Here is a 14,675-nt window from a genome sequence, read left to right as displayed (position 1 = left end):
GCTCCATGAAGGAAAGAGAGAAGAAGAAAATAGCAGTGCAACATGTTCATATTTGTACATGGCTCTCTTCCAGGCAATGTGTTACATTGAGACAAAGAGAGTAAAATAAGGTCTCTGGATTCCGCTTTGCCATAAATTGCATTTCTATATTGTATTTATATTTATTTCAGTGATCCTACCCTGGTGTGCAACTGGTACAATAAAAGGAGGGATCTATTGGAAAACTAGTGCTTGTAGCCTTGCAGTTTGTAACATGAGGACCATAGTAAAACAAGGCCAGGTCTGATGGGATTAAACCGGTCCATCATTAACTGGTTTACGATGATGACAGAGGTTGTATTGCAATGCCCCTGGGATTTACAGTTTGACTTTATTTTTCTGATTAGAGCAGGCAACAGAGAGAGTCTGTAAATACATTTTCTCATCTTATAGTCAACTTAGTTAGTGACGCATGAGTGGATGGATTTCCAGCCATATGTTGCTAAGGGGCTCTGTGCAGTTGAAGGGGGGTTATACCTTCAAGGGTTAGTTAAAATTGAAGCTTCTGTGACTGACAGAATTATTTTAGTTCATATGTTGCAGCTTCTGTTCTATATTTTAACGCACAAATTCTTTCTTGGAATAGAAGTCCTTTAGTTTAAACAATGGAAAATCTATTTTGTTTTCTATTACCAGCTTCCACAGAACAAAATTTTAGTTCAGGGAACATAACATTCATAAAAATAAGTGTCACTCAAATATTTTGTAACATGGGGTAGGAAGACTTGTCTCCAGTACTTCTTGATGGGAAGGCAGTCCCTGTCAGAAGTGCTGCTGAGCATGGACATACTGTCCTGATTTGCCTCTGCAAGCCCAGTCATAAAATCAGTGGATTTGAGATTAGAAGGCCTATGGCATTAAGACAGCCTATCCTAATGTTAAAAAAGGATGCAACTTGAAGAATAGAAAATTAGTATAGTAGAAAAAAATACAGCTCTCCCAGTGTGCTTGAGTATGTGTAGGCCACTTAGATACAACCACATACACTACAGCAGGAGTGGATCTGTGCAGGTAAAGGGGTCAGTCTGACTCTCCACACTGTACATTTTTCACTTCAAACTCACTCTGGCCTGGTTTGGTGGATTGGACACACAGTTCCACCTTAGAGAAATCCAGGCTGTGCACTCAAGACCACTTTGGGATATAAAGTAAGGCAGGAGGAGATGTTTGAGCACTTCAAAAGTGCATCATAAATCCCAAATAGAACTCTTGATACAGATCCACTCCAATTTATTGATATTAAATCACTGTAACAATAAAAAACTCTGCACTGTCGAGATGTTTTACCCATATATCACAAAGAATTTTACAAGTGTGGTTAAAGGTGATTATAACTTTCTCAGAGAAATGATCACCTGCTCGTTCCCTTGACTTCCTTAGGAACATCCATCTCACTACAAAGCAGTCAGATCTTACCCAGAATTTCTAAGTCACTGACAGAGCAACAGCTAGTATGGATCTGGCCCATAATGCTTTTTCTTTTTTTACTTCACAGTGCTACAAACCTTAGCCTTCTTTAATTTTAGCATTCTTTCTCATGTGTTTACCCATTTTTAACCTTCAGGACAAGAAAATAAATAAATCAAAAATGTGCCTGGTTGATCGTGTTATGACCAAGTGTCTTTGCTTGCTTGCTGTGGATGCAAGTAGTTGTCAGAGGGAGCGCTCAGTCATGGCTCAAAGAGCAGGTCACCAAGAACAAAACTATCCTTACAGCCATTTCTTGCACCAACTCTAAGTCCTCTCCTGCCCAGTCCAGGAATTCCAGATAGGAATCTGTGTTCATGCCTGGGAACATGAGTAATTCCTTTGAACTTATGCTGGAAAGTTCAGCTGTTGCTGCTTCTTCCCCCACACAATTTGATTTGTTTATTATATATTTTGAAAAATGAGGAACTCCTGATGAACACACTTTCACAGATAGGGCAAGCCATGGCACCTCTTTCCAGGATACCAGTAGCAGTGACTTGATAGCAATGACTCCGTTTCTGCCCTTCTTCTTCCCACACAGACTAAACACTTTCCTCTTCTTTTGTGATGCTATAATCTGTTAGCAGTGTAACACTGATTTCTGAGCCATGCATGCTGCCTGTGACTGACAGGGCTCTGGTAGGAGAACTGCTCTGCGGAGCACTGGAAGGCTTTGCACAGAATGCTGCCTTGCAGCATGAGACTTGCTTTTTAAAATGTTGCCGGAAACTTTTACTGAGCCAATAAAGAGCAAAAGGATTGACGCAGGAATTACTGAAGGCCAAGGCGCGGGAAAAAATAGTTGCTATCAGATGAAAGGTGGAAGCATTGACAGAAGTGTGGTATGTGAAAGAGCGGTACAGGTAGAGGATGTGGTTGGGCAGCCAGCAGAAGGCAAACAGAGCCACAAGCACCAGCACTGTCTTTGCAACTCTCTTGCGGGATTCAATCTACAAGAAAGAAATGCATAGCTGGCATTAATAGCAATTAGTAAAATGTTTGTGTTGTTGATGCTGATTTGCAAAGCAGTGTAAAAGTCTAAATGCTTGAGTAACCAAAAAAGCAAAAAGTAAAAACAAAATTAACAAACAAATAAAACCCCAAACCAGAAAATAAATCTATTTCACAATTTTTAAACAAAGCATTCCCAGTGAAAAGCACATTTCTTTTCTATTGTAAATCACATGATACTCTCATCTAGACTAGGACTTAAAAATACAGTAATTAATCTGTCAGTTCACGTGGATGAGTTCCCAGTATTTAAAATTAAATGTTTTAACTCTTCAGTTTACAGGGTCATGATAAAGCACGACAGACTCGACTCTCTTTAGGAAGGAGTGGGCACTCAGAAATGATGAGTCATGAGCAGATGACTAAGTGCACAGATGAGTTTGGATTCAAATTTGGTATGGGCTAAGTTTGTGGAGCTTTTTACTCCATTATCAGGTAAAGCTTTGTACTTAAGAATTAGTATTTAATCAGCACAATAGACTTTTGAAAATTGGAGAGTTTAGTGCTTGATCAGAGCTTACCTGCTTATGGGCATGAGAGTGTTCTTCTGCTGGCATGTTGGATGTACTTTTATATAAAGTTCTGGCGATAAGAAAGTAGTAGACAGAAATGACAGCTAAGGGCACAATATAGAACACTAAGAAGCAAACCAGGGAGTGAGCTTCCTGCAGAATCTTCTCAGATACAGGATAGGGGGCACACGCCTCAAAAGTTACATTTTTATCAGGATTGCTGAAAGAATACAAATCTGAAAAAACAGCCTCTGGGATAGCAAATATCATGGAGACAATCCAAACACAGCCTGCTTTACAGCAGGTCTTCAGGAGCGCATCTGAAGTCTGAAGTTCCAAGGGTTTAACGATGGCTCTGTACCTAAAATGACCAACATCGCTGTCAGAATAAACACAGAAATAATGTGAGCACATACTGCAAAATTCTTAAGACTAAAGCCATTACTGTTCTTGCTAAACAAAGGGTGCTGGAATTCTCTTGGAAATGAGAGCAGACACTAGCTCTTTGAAATCAAAATGTTAAAATTCATTTCAGGCATTAATTTTAATGGATTGACGGGCAGGAGTTGCCATTAAAACTTTCCCATGTAAAGATGACTTTAAAGTTTGGATTGGGATCACTAAGAGCAATCATCACTCCTAATTTTATGATTCTGCCTTGAAAGATAAATTAGGGAATTAGTATGCAACACTGATGAAGGTATGAAACAGGTTAACTATTTTATAAATAGATGAAACCAAGCATGTTCACCCCTCCTTTCTTCTGTCTTCCCGAGACCCCTGCTGAGTGCAGTGATGTGACTCAAAATAATGCTCCAGGATTCATTCTTATTTATAAAGCAGGAGAGGGCACTGCTGTTGATTCATGCCTGTGATTCTGCAGTATATGGACTGAGTCAGGCATACAAGAAGAATCTGGATTAATCTATGGGTGTGTGATGATCTGTGTGGAAGTGGGACATGGAAAAAGGCCAACTTCCATGAAGGCAGATGAAGCACAGGAAACAACATACCCTGCTCCTAAAGGACCAGGGAGTCTTGATAATGCAGAAAGAAGCAACCCCTCCAGGGAAGCACAAGGCTGGAATGAAAAGGTGGTGAAAAAGGACCCAGAGGATAAGAAAGTTTAGTTGTACCATTTTGCACAAGCTGAGGATCTGGTCTTTTTCTCCTCTAGGCAAGTTTAAATAGAAAGCTGGAAGCTAGCTTGATATTTATGAAATAAACACCATTTTTATTGACTTTGAGCTCTTCTAGCATATTGGAACACAACAGTCTGGCATTAAGCCCGTGACCGATCTGAGCTTGCTCTGTAAGTTTACAATGTATTTACCCTGTGAGAATGTAGTGCAGAGTATTTATATAACAGCTCTCATGAAGAATTAAATACAGAAGTAAGTGTCTAAACCATAGAATCAGAGGAGAGTTGGGGTTGGAAGGGATCTTTAAAGATCATCTAGTCATCTAGTCATGGTGAATTCTTAATTGACATCCTACAGGACCAAGACCTTGGAGCTACAATAGGTAGTTCAGTGTAAACATTAGCTTATCTTCAGCAGTAGTTAAAAAATCCTAAAATAAACCCAAACTAAAACAGCAACAAAAAAGCAAAATGTTAGGTAGTATTAGAAAAAAAATGGAGAGCAAAAGAGACAATTGTGCAATTACCTGTATCCCTGATTCATGCAACTTTTGATTATCATGTGCTGCTCTGCACACCTTAGCTAAAAGAAACACAACCTAAGCATGGATTACAACATGAATAGCCTGGAGACATGAATAGGGATCACTGTCTCCTTTGACACAAGAGCCAGCACCATCAAATGAAGCCATGTGCAGTGCAGAAATAAAAGGAGTTACTTTGTACAGGCAGTGAAAGTCATTGCTAAGCAAGTTCAAGGAAAACTGAACAAGTATCCAAAAGAGAAATCCTTTGAGGTTATTAAATAGACAGAAACAACATCTGTTCGGTTTCATCTGAAGGCATAGGGTTAAAAAAGTAGTTGGATAGAGGTTTTTATTCTTCCTGTGTGTCTTTTCTTGTCCTTATACTACCACTGCTGGAGGCTGGTATTGGTCTACATGGATCCTTGATTTGACCCTATGTGGTCATTCCTGTGCTGGCTGATTATTTTGGAGTACAGTAACAGTACCACTGGTAAAATTCTGGACACATGAACAATTTGCTATTACATACGATGCACAATTTCTGGCACACAAGATGATTTTTTTCTCTTTTAATACTAAATTTCTTTTTTTTTTTCCTACTCCTCAGTGCTCCTGCTGATTGAACTGAAATCTCCTTAGTTTTGTTCATTCAAAAAAGAAGTACACAGAAAACAGATTCAGCACTTCCTGACATCAGTCAGAACACTGATCCCTCCTAGCAAGGCTGTCATTACAACCTGAGTTTAATTTCACGACCCCTGGGCTAAAATATTTCTGTAAAAGATAGAAGAACTACAAGAGAAAAAAAATTTATATATGCATTTTCAAGGTGAAAATTACATTAGCCATCAAATCATGAGAGTCAATTCTTTGTCCCCTAGTTCTGTTCTGTGTTTTCTTTTGGCTTTTTATCCCATGTCAGTCTTTTATGTTCTAGGATTTTAAAGCTTCCCTGAGTGCATAGGTTAAAGAATTTTCAGTCATAATCAGTTCTATTTTTTATCTTCCTTGACTACTTCAGTATACCACTAGATAGCACCAATACACTGTCTTTTTCTCACCTTAAGCCATTTCCTTTTTCTGTGCAATTGAGAAAAACCCTTGTACTGTACCTCAAACTAATAAAAGGTCAGAAGAGTGAAAGAGTTTTCCTCACCTCACTCTCTTAAAAAAAGTGCTACAACTTTACTAACACGCATTTTTAAATTACATGGGAGACTGGTAGTTTGGGATTTTTAGTCTATTACAATGTGCTGTTTAAGACTATGCAAAATTATAATATCTGCTATTTTATTAATTTCTAACTTCAAACCTGCAGCATCTCCTGGCAAATCAGTTGTACAGACCCACCTGTCAGCACTGAGAACAGTCAGGGTAAACACTGATACTCCAACTGATGTTAACTGGATAAAAGACAGCAGCTTGCACCCAATTCTTCCAAAGAGCCAGGTATCCACAATGTAGCGTGTTGCATCTATAGGCACACACGTTAACAAAAGCAGCAGGTCTCCGAATGCAAGGCTGGTGATGAAGATGTTGGGAACCGTCTGCATTGATTTAATCTTGAAAAAAACTTTGATGAGTATTGCATTTCCAAGGAGACCCACTGAAATGATCACAGCATATGTAACATAAATTGTGCACAATATTTCTAATCCTGGAAAGGAGTCTTCAGTCCATTTTTCATTCGTGGTTTCATTATCAGAGCTTGATTTCAGTTCTGTACCATCCACAGATGCACACAAAGTCTGATTAGCTGATTGCAAGTATAATTGAGACATTTCTTTAACTGTTTCTTCTCCCCAGGCTGGGCTTCAATTGATAAAAAAAATGTTTAATATTTAGCTTGCAGCACGTCAGTAGGGTCAATGGAAAGGTACAGGTTTGTGTCTGAAACACAGATTCCTGTTGCACATTAACTATTTTCACCCCCTTCTGGATCTCAAAACATGCCTAGGAGAAATGCACATAGATCTTGTTCTGAACTGGAGAGGAGGAGAATTTTTTAATTGGCTTTTCAGCTAGTGGAACAGAGAGGGAGGAGGAAAAGAGAAACGGAGTTCCTTTAAATACATTAACTGAAATGAGGTGGGATTTTTACTGGAGATGTCTGGCAAGTAAAAATCATATTTTATCAGAACTGTAGCATTAGGGTTTGTATATTACATAGCAAACCTTTATTGCTGTTTTTCAAAATTTTCTAAAATGAGAATATAATGAAAACCTGAAATAGTTTTCTCAATAGTAGGGGTAAGCAGAGAATATACTAAATTAACACAAAACTCTTCGGTACACATTAATGGCAGATAAAATATATCAGAATATAGTTAGTATTTTCTGACAAAGCTATAGAAACGGACTATGCTCTTGTCACAGCGTGGAAGGGTGGTAGAAATACTGCAACCTTCTTTGAAACGTCTCCTTCAGAAGCCACTCAGAGTAAGGCCACAAGAACAGCCATTTCAAGTCCATGCACATGCACACGCCACAGATAGCTCAGCGGAGGAAAGATGGGAGGGGTCTTTGCATGATGTAGTCCAGCAGGGTTTTATTGCATCCACCACACCAAAGGGACCAGAGACAAAAGACAAAACCACGTGGTCTGCACGACTTGAATATGGGGTCAGTGACCAATGACCTGAGGGCACAGGGGTGGGCAAAGGGCAGCAGCCTGTAGGGAGGATGAGGGATGAACAGTTGGGGTGGGCAGGGTCAGCTGGCCAATGGGGGAGCAATCTGATGTAGATTGGCAGTAGTGCTGCAGAGCATCATGGGTTAAGTCTTCTCTATCAGCCTAGGTGGGGAAAACTATATGATATAGTCTTCTCTGAAGGGGAGGAGTCAGAGGATTCCACATGCTCTGATTAGCCTTTCTATCACAGAAATGCAGTGACCTTCCAAAAGGCAATATAAAACTAAAATTTATGGCCACAGGCCTGGTAACACTTACGTTTTTTTCCCTTGAAACACTCCCACTGTTTCAACATATACCAAAGAATGAACAAGTTTATAGGTAGTTGCTGGATAGATGCCTGTTATCTTGCAATAACCCATGTATGTATTGGCTTTGAATGGTAGAACTGATGAGTCAAATCTTCTGAATGAAGATTCCTGATTTCCTGATGCTTTCTCAGTCAGAAATGTTAGTATGGGTTTTCTCATCTTTAGATAAATCAACAGTCAAATCTCAAAAAATCTCATTATGTGCTCAAATTGTCTTACTTTGATGAACTCCTGATTAACCTTTCTGTATACTAAGATACAAGAAATGTGGTGCATTGAGCTAAATCTCCTAAAATTAAGAAAGCCAAGATCTAATTTCTAAATAGTGGGAGTGGAAAAGGGATCAAAGGACTGAAGCTTTATGCCTCGAAATTTAAGATCAGTCGCTGGAGTATTTTTCCTTCTTGAGCTGTGACATAAGGCACCCTGCTCAAACCACAAAAGCACCCTTATAGCTGAGTCTCTTTGGCTGCACATATGCAGACACAGAAAATCAAGCTTGTTTCATTTACTCAAAAAAAATTTCTCTAAGTACTATGCATGAAAAGCTTTATTTTTCCTCTCCCAGTCCCAATCCTTTTAAATATAACCATGCCATACATATCAGGTGGTGAAAGACCAGGTGGTAGAATTTATATCAAGTGGAAGATCTGTGTTGTGGCATGGTGGGAGAAGGAGTCACTGATGGAAAGAGTATTCACGGATTAAAAATTCCAATTATGTTTTTTGAAAGTGCTTTCAGAAGAGAAGCTCTTGTCATCATCAACCAGAATATGTCCTTTCATGCAGGCCCAGTATGTAGGTTGCTCACAGATTAAGGTACCTTTGAGGATCCTGACTATGTTGTCCACCCACACTGGCATAGTACCATGCATTATATTTAATACAGAGTTCAGTAACTGTAGCAGATTGTGACAGCTTAATGTCAGATATGTACATAAAATGTTTCATTTTCCTGTATGGGAGATCCAAGGTGCCACCAAACATTGGGAACCACTCGAGTTGAGTACTCAAGGGTGGAATCTGAATGACACATCAGGTGTTTAGCTGAAACTGGAATTGAGCTGAAAGAAGCTCATTGCTTGCCTTGAATTGCACTAGATGTTGGTTGATGCACCAAAGCTCGGCCAGCAGCAGAGATTCCGACCAATTCTTACAGTCCCCTCAGCTTCCAGAGCTGTCCGAGAGATTCGGGCTGGCAACATGGACTCTGAGGTTTGGTAGTTCTGTCGCTTGAGCATTTTGTATGCTGGGATGAAAGACCTGAACTGATATCCCTCTGTGCAACTCATAATCCACAGGACTGAATTCTTGAGCTGTGAGTTGCTCCCAGCAGTTGGTCTGGGGGATGATTCAGGCATGAAGGGAAAGCAGACAGATCTCCAAACCCATATTAAAGCCTCTTAAGGACATCAATATGTGTCACAGATGCAAGCAACTCCGGAAAGTGGCAAAAGCTTAAAATTCTCTTTATTCCCAGTACTTTGTGTGCTGTTCATCCCAAAGAGTTCATGTATCTGGACCCAAATGCCCATTCTGATGCTTAATGCTTTAGAACCCCCCACTATCTGGAAACACAGACTCATTTTTCCCTGCTCTCGCTCTCTCTCTACACAGTACACATGTCTAACCCTGCTGAAAGCAGCATGAAATTCTACTTGATTTTCTCTTTCCACTGAGAGACTGCTTTTTTCCCCTCTTTCTGCCTCCCTGGAGGAATGTGGCAACAGGAAGTTTCATCATTTCTCACAATTCTTTCCTCAGTCCTTATATTACTAGAGGTTTTAGGTAGTTGTCCAGCTTCTCTCTTTATGGAGCCTAAAACACTGTCTTAGTGGATCAATAGGAGGTGAAAACCACTATTTTCGAAAAGCACACAAAATAACAATGTCTAGACCCAACAAAAATCTGAAGGACAGACAGCAAACTCCATCTGCAATTTGTTTACGATAGCAGAATTTCAGCTATTTCCAATATCCTTCTGTTGTTCAAATCTAGCTGTAAAGGAAGAGAATGGCATTGTTATTCCAAACTGTGAAGTACTCTAAGGCATTATTTTAGAGTTTTGCCTCCTGGCGTAAAAGCAATTTAAGCAATTCTGGCTAGTTTTTGAGGTTCCAGCTTCACAGAAAATAAATGTTCCTTTTGAACTCCATGCTGGGAAGAAAAAAAAAAAAAAAAAAAAAAACAAAAAAAAACAAAAACAAAAACAAAACCTCAAGAGTATATAATTTAGCTGTATTTTTAATGTAAATTTTCTGTTTAATGCAGTGTGACTACTGACTTAAATCATTGCCATGTGCTGCATAGTCATCACCCACTCAGAAAAATCTTTCAAAACCATTTGTTCTGCACCAAGCCAAAATATGATGAAAACAGCCAAAATCTCAACTCACTCATTAAAGAAAATTATTTTCCAAAATAGTAATTTTTTTTGTTGCTTATTTTTGGTATTTCAAGGTGCGTTGGTCATGCTGCATTGATGGTTATTTATAAAAATATGTAAGAATGCTTTGTAGCTAAAGTGCTAGGAGCACAAAACTGATGATACATGCTGAACTGCAGCTCTATTAGCCAGCCTGGTCAAGATAATTTTGTTAAAGTTAAGATAATTTTAACTCACTTTTTTTCTGTTGTTATTTGTATAATTTCTGAATAGAACTACTTAGTAGTCTTAATTATTCTTTTATGTTTCAAACTCATTTTAAGTCCTTTGATTGTCTCTCCTAGTAGTTTCACCATCTGTTTATTGCTGGCTGATGCACCCTTCTGTCTCTCCACTGAGTGAACTAACGTTTATATTTATCGGGTGTTAACAGTACAGTGATTCTGAACAGCTTGCCTATCCTAGTTCTGAATTGGCTAGACTCTGTTGTGGCATCTCTTAAAAAAGGCTTTTCTTAGGTTAGGGTCTCTCCTACAGATTGAGCCTGGTTGCTGTCCATGTGCCCAAACTCTTTAGTACAAAGCTGGACTTTCTGTTGGGACACCACAGGCACATTCCTCCTACTCCTCCCATGATGGAAGAAACTGAATAAAATCTAGGAATCTGAGAGATCAATGTAAATCTGTCCCTTCCAGCAAATCCCAGTAGCCTTCTTTTTAGGTCATATTTTTCTGACATGATGGAAAGCTTTTTGCTACTTCATCAAAAAGTCCTGACCTGGAGTCCTTTAACAACTCCAGCTTATAACACAAACTTTGCATTTGTAACTAGAATTTCTGAAATGTATTTTTCTTCCTAGTGTTTTCTGAGCTGGCTTTGCCACCTTTGTTTTGGGGAGTCCCTGCTCTAGAGACAACCTTCTCAGGGATGGGTGTGTGTGTAATTACCTTGTTTCTGACTTACATCAGTCAGAATGTGTTACAGCGTTAGTGTCTTCTCTTTAAACCGAAATTGCCAATGGCATGACATGTAACAGCAAGATGAGGGGACAAAAAGCCATTTTACAGCTGTGTGACTGTTCCAAATCCATTTTCTAGTTTTCAGGCAGGCAAGTACTAAGTGGAAAAGTCTGAATGCATGCCAGAGGGAGCATCCATGTCAGAGGGAGCAGTCCATGTTCAGAGTAGATTACCAAAACATTCAGGGTTGTGTTCTGTTGTGCTCTGTCCTTCTGGGAGAATGGGAGTACATCCCTTCCAGGCACCACATCAAGTGCCTCCCAAAACATAGAGAACATCAGCTCCCCATCTTGCCAGGCATCTATTTCAGAGCAACGAGTCTCAGGCAAAGGGGAGGAATGTTGCAGAGGGCACTGCCCACGCTGGATTTCTTCACTTGAGATGACAAGAGCTTGATTTCAGTGTCTGTCAATCTGATCGTTTTCACCACTAAGTGGGAACATCTTTTCTATCCTATATTAATTTTTTTACCATTGCCCAGTCTCCCGAGTAGCTGGAGACAAAGCAACTACTGAGCTATGAAAATGGAAAATGTTTTTAGTACTCTTCAAAGACAATTTCCTTATCTGTCTCACATTCATAACAGAGTGTAACCATTTATTGCAAAAGACTACCTAGTTAGGAGAAAAAACCATTGGTTTATTTCTGGGTTTATCTGTGTGGAGTTGATTTTACACCAAGGGCAGAGGGAGCTGTGCAGGTACTGAGACTCAGGGCATCACATCCTGCACCAATGTTTAATTAGAATGGTGTCCCTGTTTTTTGAAACTAAGATGAGATACCCCATTAAACTTTCAAATACCACAAGACTCATCTGCATGTCTAGGAGCAAAAATAACGCCATCCCAGCCCTCACTGTTATGAAAGTGAGATGGAAAGTCAGTTTAGAGGAGCTGTCCAAAGGAGCATTCTGTGATGCAGCAACAAGATAGGGTATCTTTTTGATTAAAATATTAGAAAAGAGTTTCAGATCTTGTTACAATGCCCAAATCCAGACTGTTCAGCGGAGTTAGTGTGATGCAATTTTCCTGCAACAGGATCTCAATTGCTGTCATTCATCTATGGCTTCACATACCTTTTATCCTGTTTTTCCATTATTGCATCCCTTCAAGCCCCCTTTTCCAGGAGTTTCCTCAGCCAGTTTCAGTATGGAAATGGCCAGTGAAATATCAGTGTAATTTCTTAGAAAAGAGAGGAAAATAAACACTGGAACGAAACCCTTGCACTTCTCTAGTTACAGGAGCAATCAGGCAATGAAATAATATAGCAAGGATAATTCTTCTGGGCACCCTTGAAACTCTCCATGATACATTTAATTTGGAACCATTAAAGTGCCATGACATGCTAAATACTTTCTGATACCTAAAAGCAGAGAGAATTGTGCATTAAGACTCAACAGTCATCTTATGCAATAGGCAATTATCACCCTGGTATTTTGATTTTTAATCTCAAATAATTTCCCATAATGACATTTCTTTCGTTGTCCCAGTAATAACTGTCTGCTAAATTTAGAAAGAATCATAGATGTTGGGTGTACTGCTACCAATACTGCAGATTCACACAGGCAGGAGGAAGCTTAAACAAGCTGTACTCACCTTTAGCTGTCATCCTATGTAAGATTTATCTATCCCAGGTTACCAAAGCACTGTACATATGCTGAACTAGAAGACAGCTTTAGCTACTTTAACAAGTCTCCAGGAACCCATGACTGAGCTGTCTACATCTTTGATCTGCACCCCCTGACTTAGCTAGGATGAACAGTGGTGGAGTTTTGTGCCAGTCTCAATAGTAAGGTGGGAGTGGGGAGTTTTTTGTTCTATTTACCACAACTGCTGCTGTGATTTTACTGTCATTTTCTATTTCTTTTGTATCATCTAACCTATTGTTAACAACCCACTGAGATCTGACTTCAAATAATTCAAATAAATATACCTTCTGAAATCCTTTTATTCCTTTAAAATAGAGCACACATTTCCTAGTGTATGTATCACTAAAAATAAACAATCTGGGAGCAAATTGAGAACAATTTAGAAATCAAAGTTACTTTTACATTGAGTCATAGAATCATGGAGTGGTTTGGGTTGAAAGGGACCTTAAGATCATCTCGTTCCAGCCTCCTACCATGGGCAGAAGTCAACTGATAGAATCCGAATGGGGAGGAGGAGGATGCACTTGTCTTGGTCACACACCGGTCACGGCTCCAGCTAGAGCTGCAGAATCTGCTCCCATCATTTAAAATTATCAGGATATGAAACACAAGCACTTAGAAATTGTATTAGCTTTGTTTCTATGCATGTCCTCTCCCTGTTAAAACCATCAATACACAATTCTGTGACAGGATGTCAGCGCAGATATGCTGGAGAAGAGCAAATGCAACAGTGCTGGTGTGGAAGATATTATTTCAGCCCAAGAAAAATTACACATCTTCATTCCAGCTGACAACCTACACAATGCCATGCTTGAAACATAAATGATACACTGTTTAGCTGGAAAAGCCATTAGGCATGTGATGGAGAGTGGAAGTGAGCTAACCGCCTTCCCAGAACAAATAGTGCTTTGCATTTTATGTAAGCAACTTGACAGGTTTTTAAAAATTTACTTCCAGATTTTGCTTTAAAAAAATAAAAAAAAAGAATCAGTAGGAAGAATGGAGACCTCCTTTCTGTGCAGCTTGCCCTTCTTCCCACTGGTACACCTCCAAAGTGTGAAGCATGCTGATGGATCCGCCCAAGAAATGGCATTTCCAGACTTTTCTCGGCAGCCTGAGAAGTCTTACTTATTCCAGCACTTTTCTTGCTGCTTGTCCAGCTTTTACCTGAATCTTTGCTGCTCCTAATCCTTTACGAGGGCATGTAGCAAAAACTTTAGAAAATCAAGGTACATTTCAGCTTTTATCAAGAATGTAAAAAAATAATTACAGGATGCAGGAGACAAGGCCAGTCTTATGTTGCTCTCATGTTTTGCCCTCTTCTGCTGTCTTTTTATTTTAAATTAGAGTAATAGAAAACATATCTGGGAGGACTTGCTCTAAGGCAAAATCAATCTATACCAATTCTGGCAGGTATTTGTCTTATCACCCTGAGTGTTTTTTAAGACCTGCAGTTCCATGTGCTCTCTAGACATCTTATTCCTTAAAAATAGAAATTGTTACCTAACATCTGTTTGAAATGTAAGCCTATTATTTTCTGTCCTCTGAAGTGAATGTAGAAAGAATTACTGCACAAAGGAGAAAGTGTGGGTCAAAGCAGGTTGATGGAGACACATCAGACTGTCCACCCACCCGGTCTTATTGACGTAATGGAGACAAACTTGTCTCAAAGGGGCTCAGGGGAGGACTAGAACTCCAGTTCCCCCAGAGAACTACATAGCCTCCTTCCTTAGTCTCTCAGGTTCCCCCTGGGGTGTGCAGCAGCCAGGTTAGGAGTATAGGGGGGGGTTAGACACAGCTTTAGCACCACAGCACAGTGTGTTGTGGAAAGCAGGGAAAGCTTGTATTCAGCAGCAGATTGTGGAACAAAGTGTTTACTAAAGAAAATAAAAAATGCAATAGTTCATGCCCAACATAAT

At 39.5% G+C, this 14,675-nt stretch overlaps 1 protein-coding gene across 1 annotated transcript; it reads right to left on the bottom strand.

The window, feature by feature from the left end:
• Nucleotides 1-1,527: 1,527 nt before the first annotated feature.
• On the bottom strand, nt 1,528-7,097 carry BRS3 (bombesin receptor subtype 3). The gene is made up of 3 exons (XM_068204504.1): nt 6,051-7,097; nt 3,042-3,393; nt 1,528-2,459 (listed from the first exon to the last, which is right to left on the bottom strand). Exons 1-3 carry the CDS (start codon nt 6,479-6,481, stop codon nt 2,052-2,054), a joined length of 1,191 nt encoding a protein of 396 aa, XP_068060605.1. The 5' UTR covers nt 6,482-7,097; the 3' UTR covers nt 1,528-2,051.
• Nucleotides 7,098-14,675: the final 7,578 nt, after the last annotated feature.

This window comes from Anomalospiza imberbis, chromosome 14 (assembly GCF_031753505.1).
Source record: "Anomalospiza imberbis isolate Cuckoo-Finch-1a 21T00152 chromosome 14, ASM3175350v1, whole genome shotgun sequence".
NCBI lineage: Eukaryota > Metazoa > Chordata > Aves > Passeriformes > Viduidae > Anomalospiza > Anomalospiza imberbis.
The sequence above is the reverse complement of the archived record's forward strand: the minus strand, read 5'-3'. Positions and strand labels throughout refer to the sequence as shown.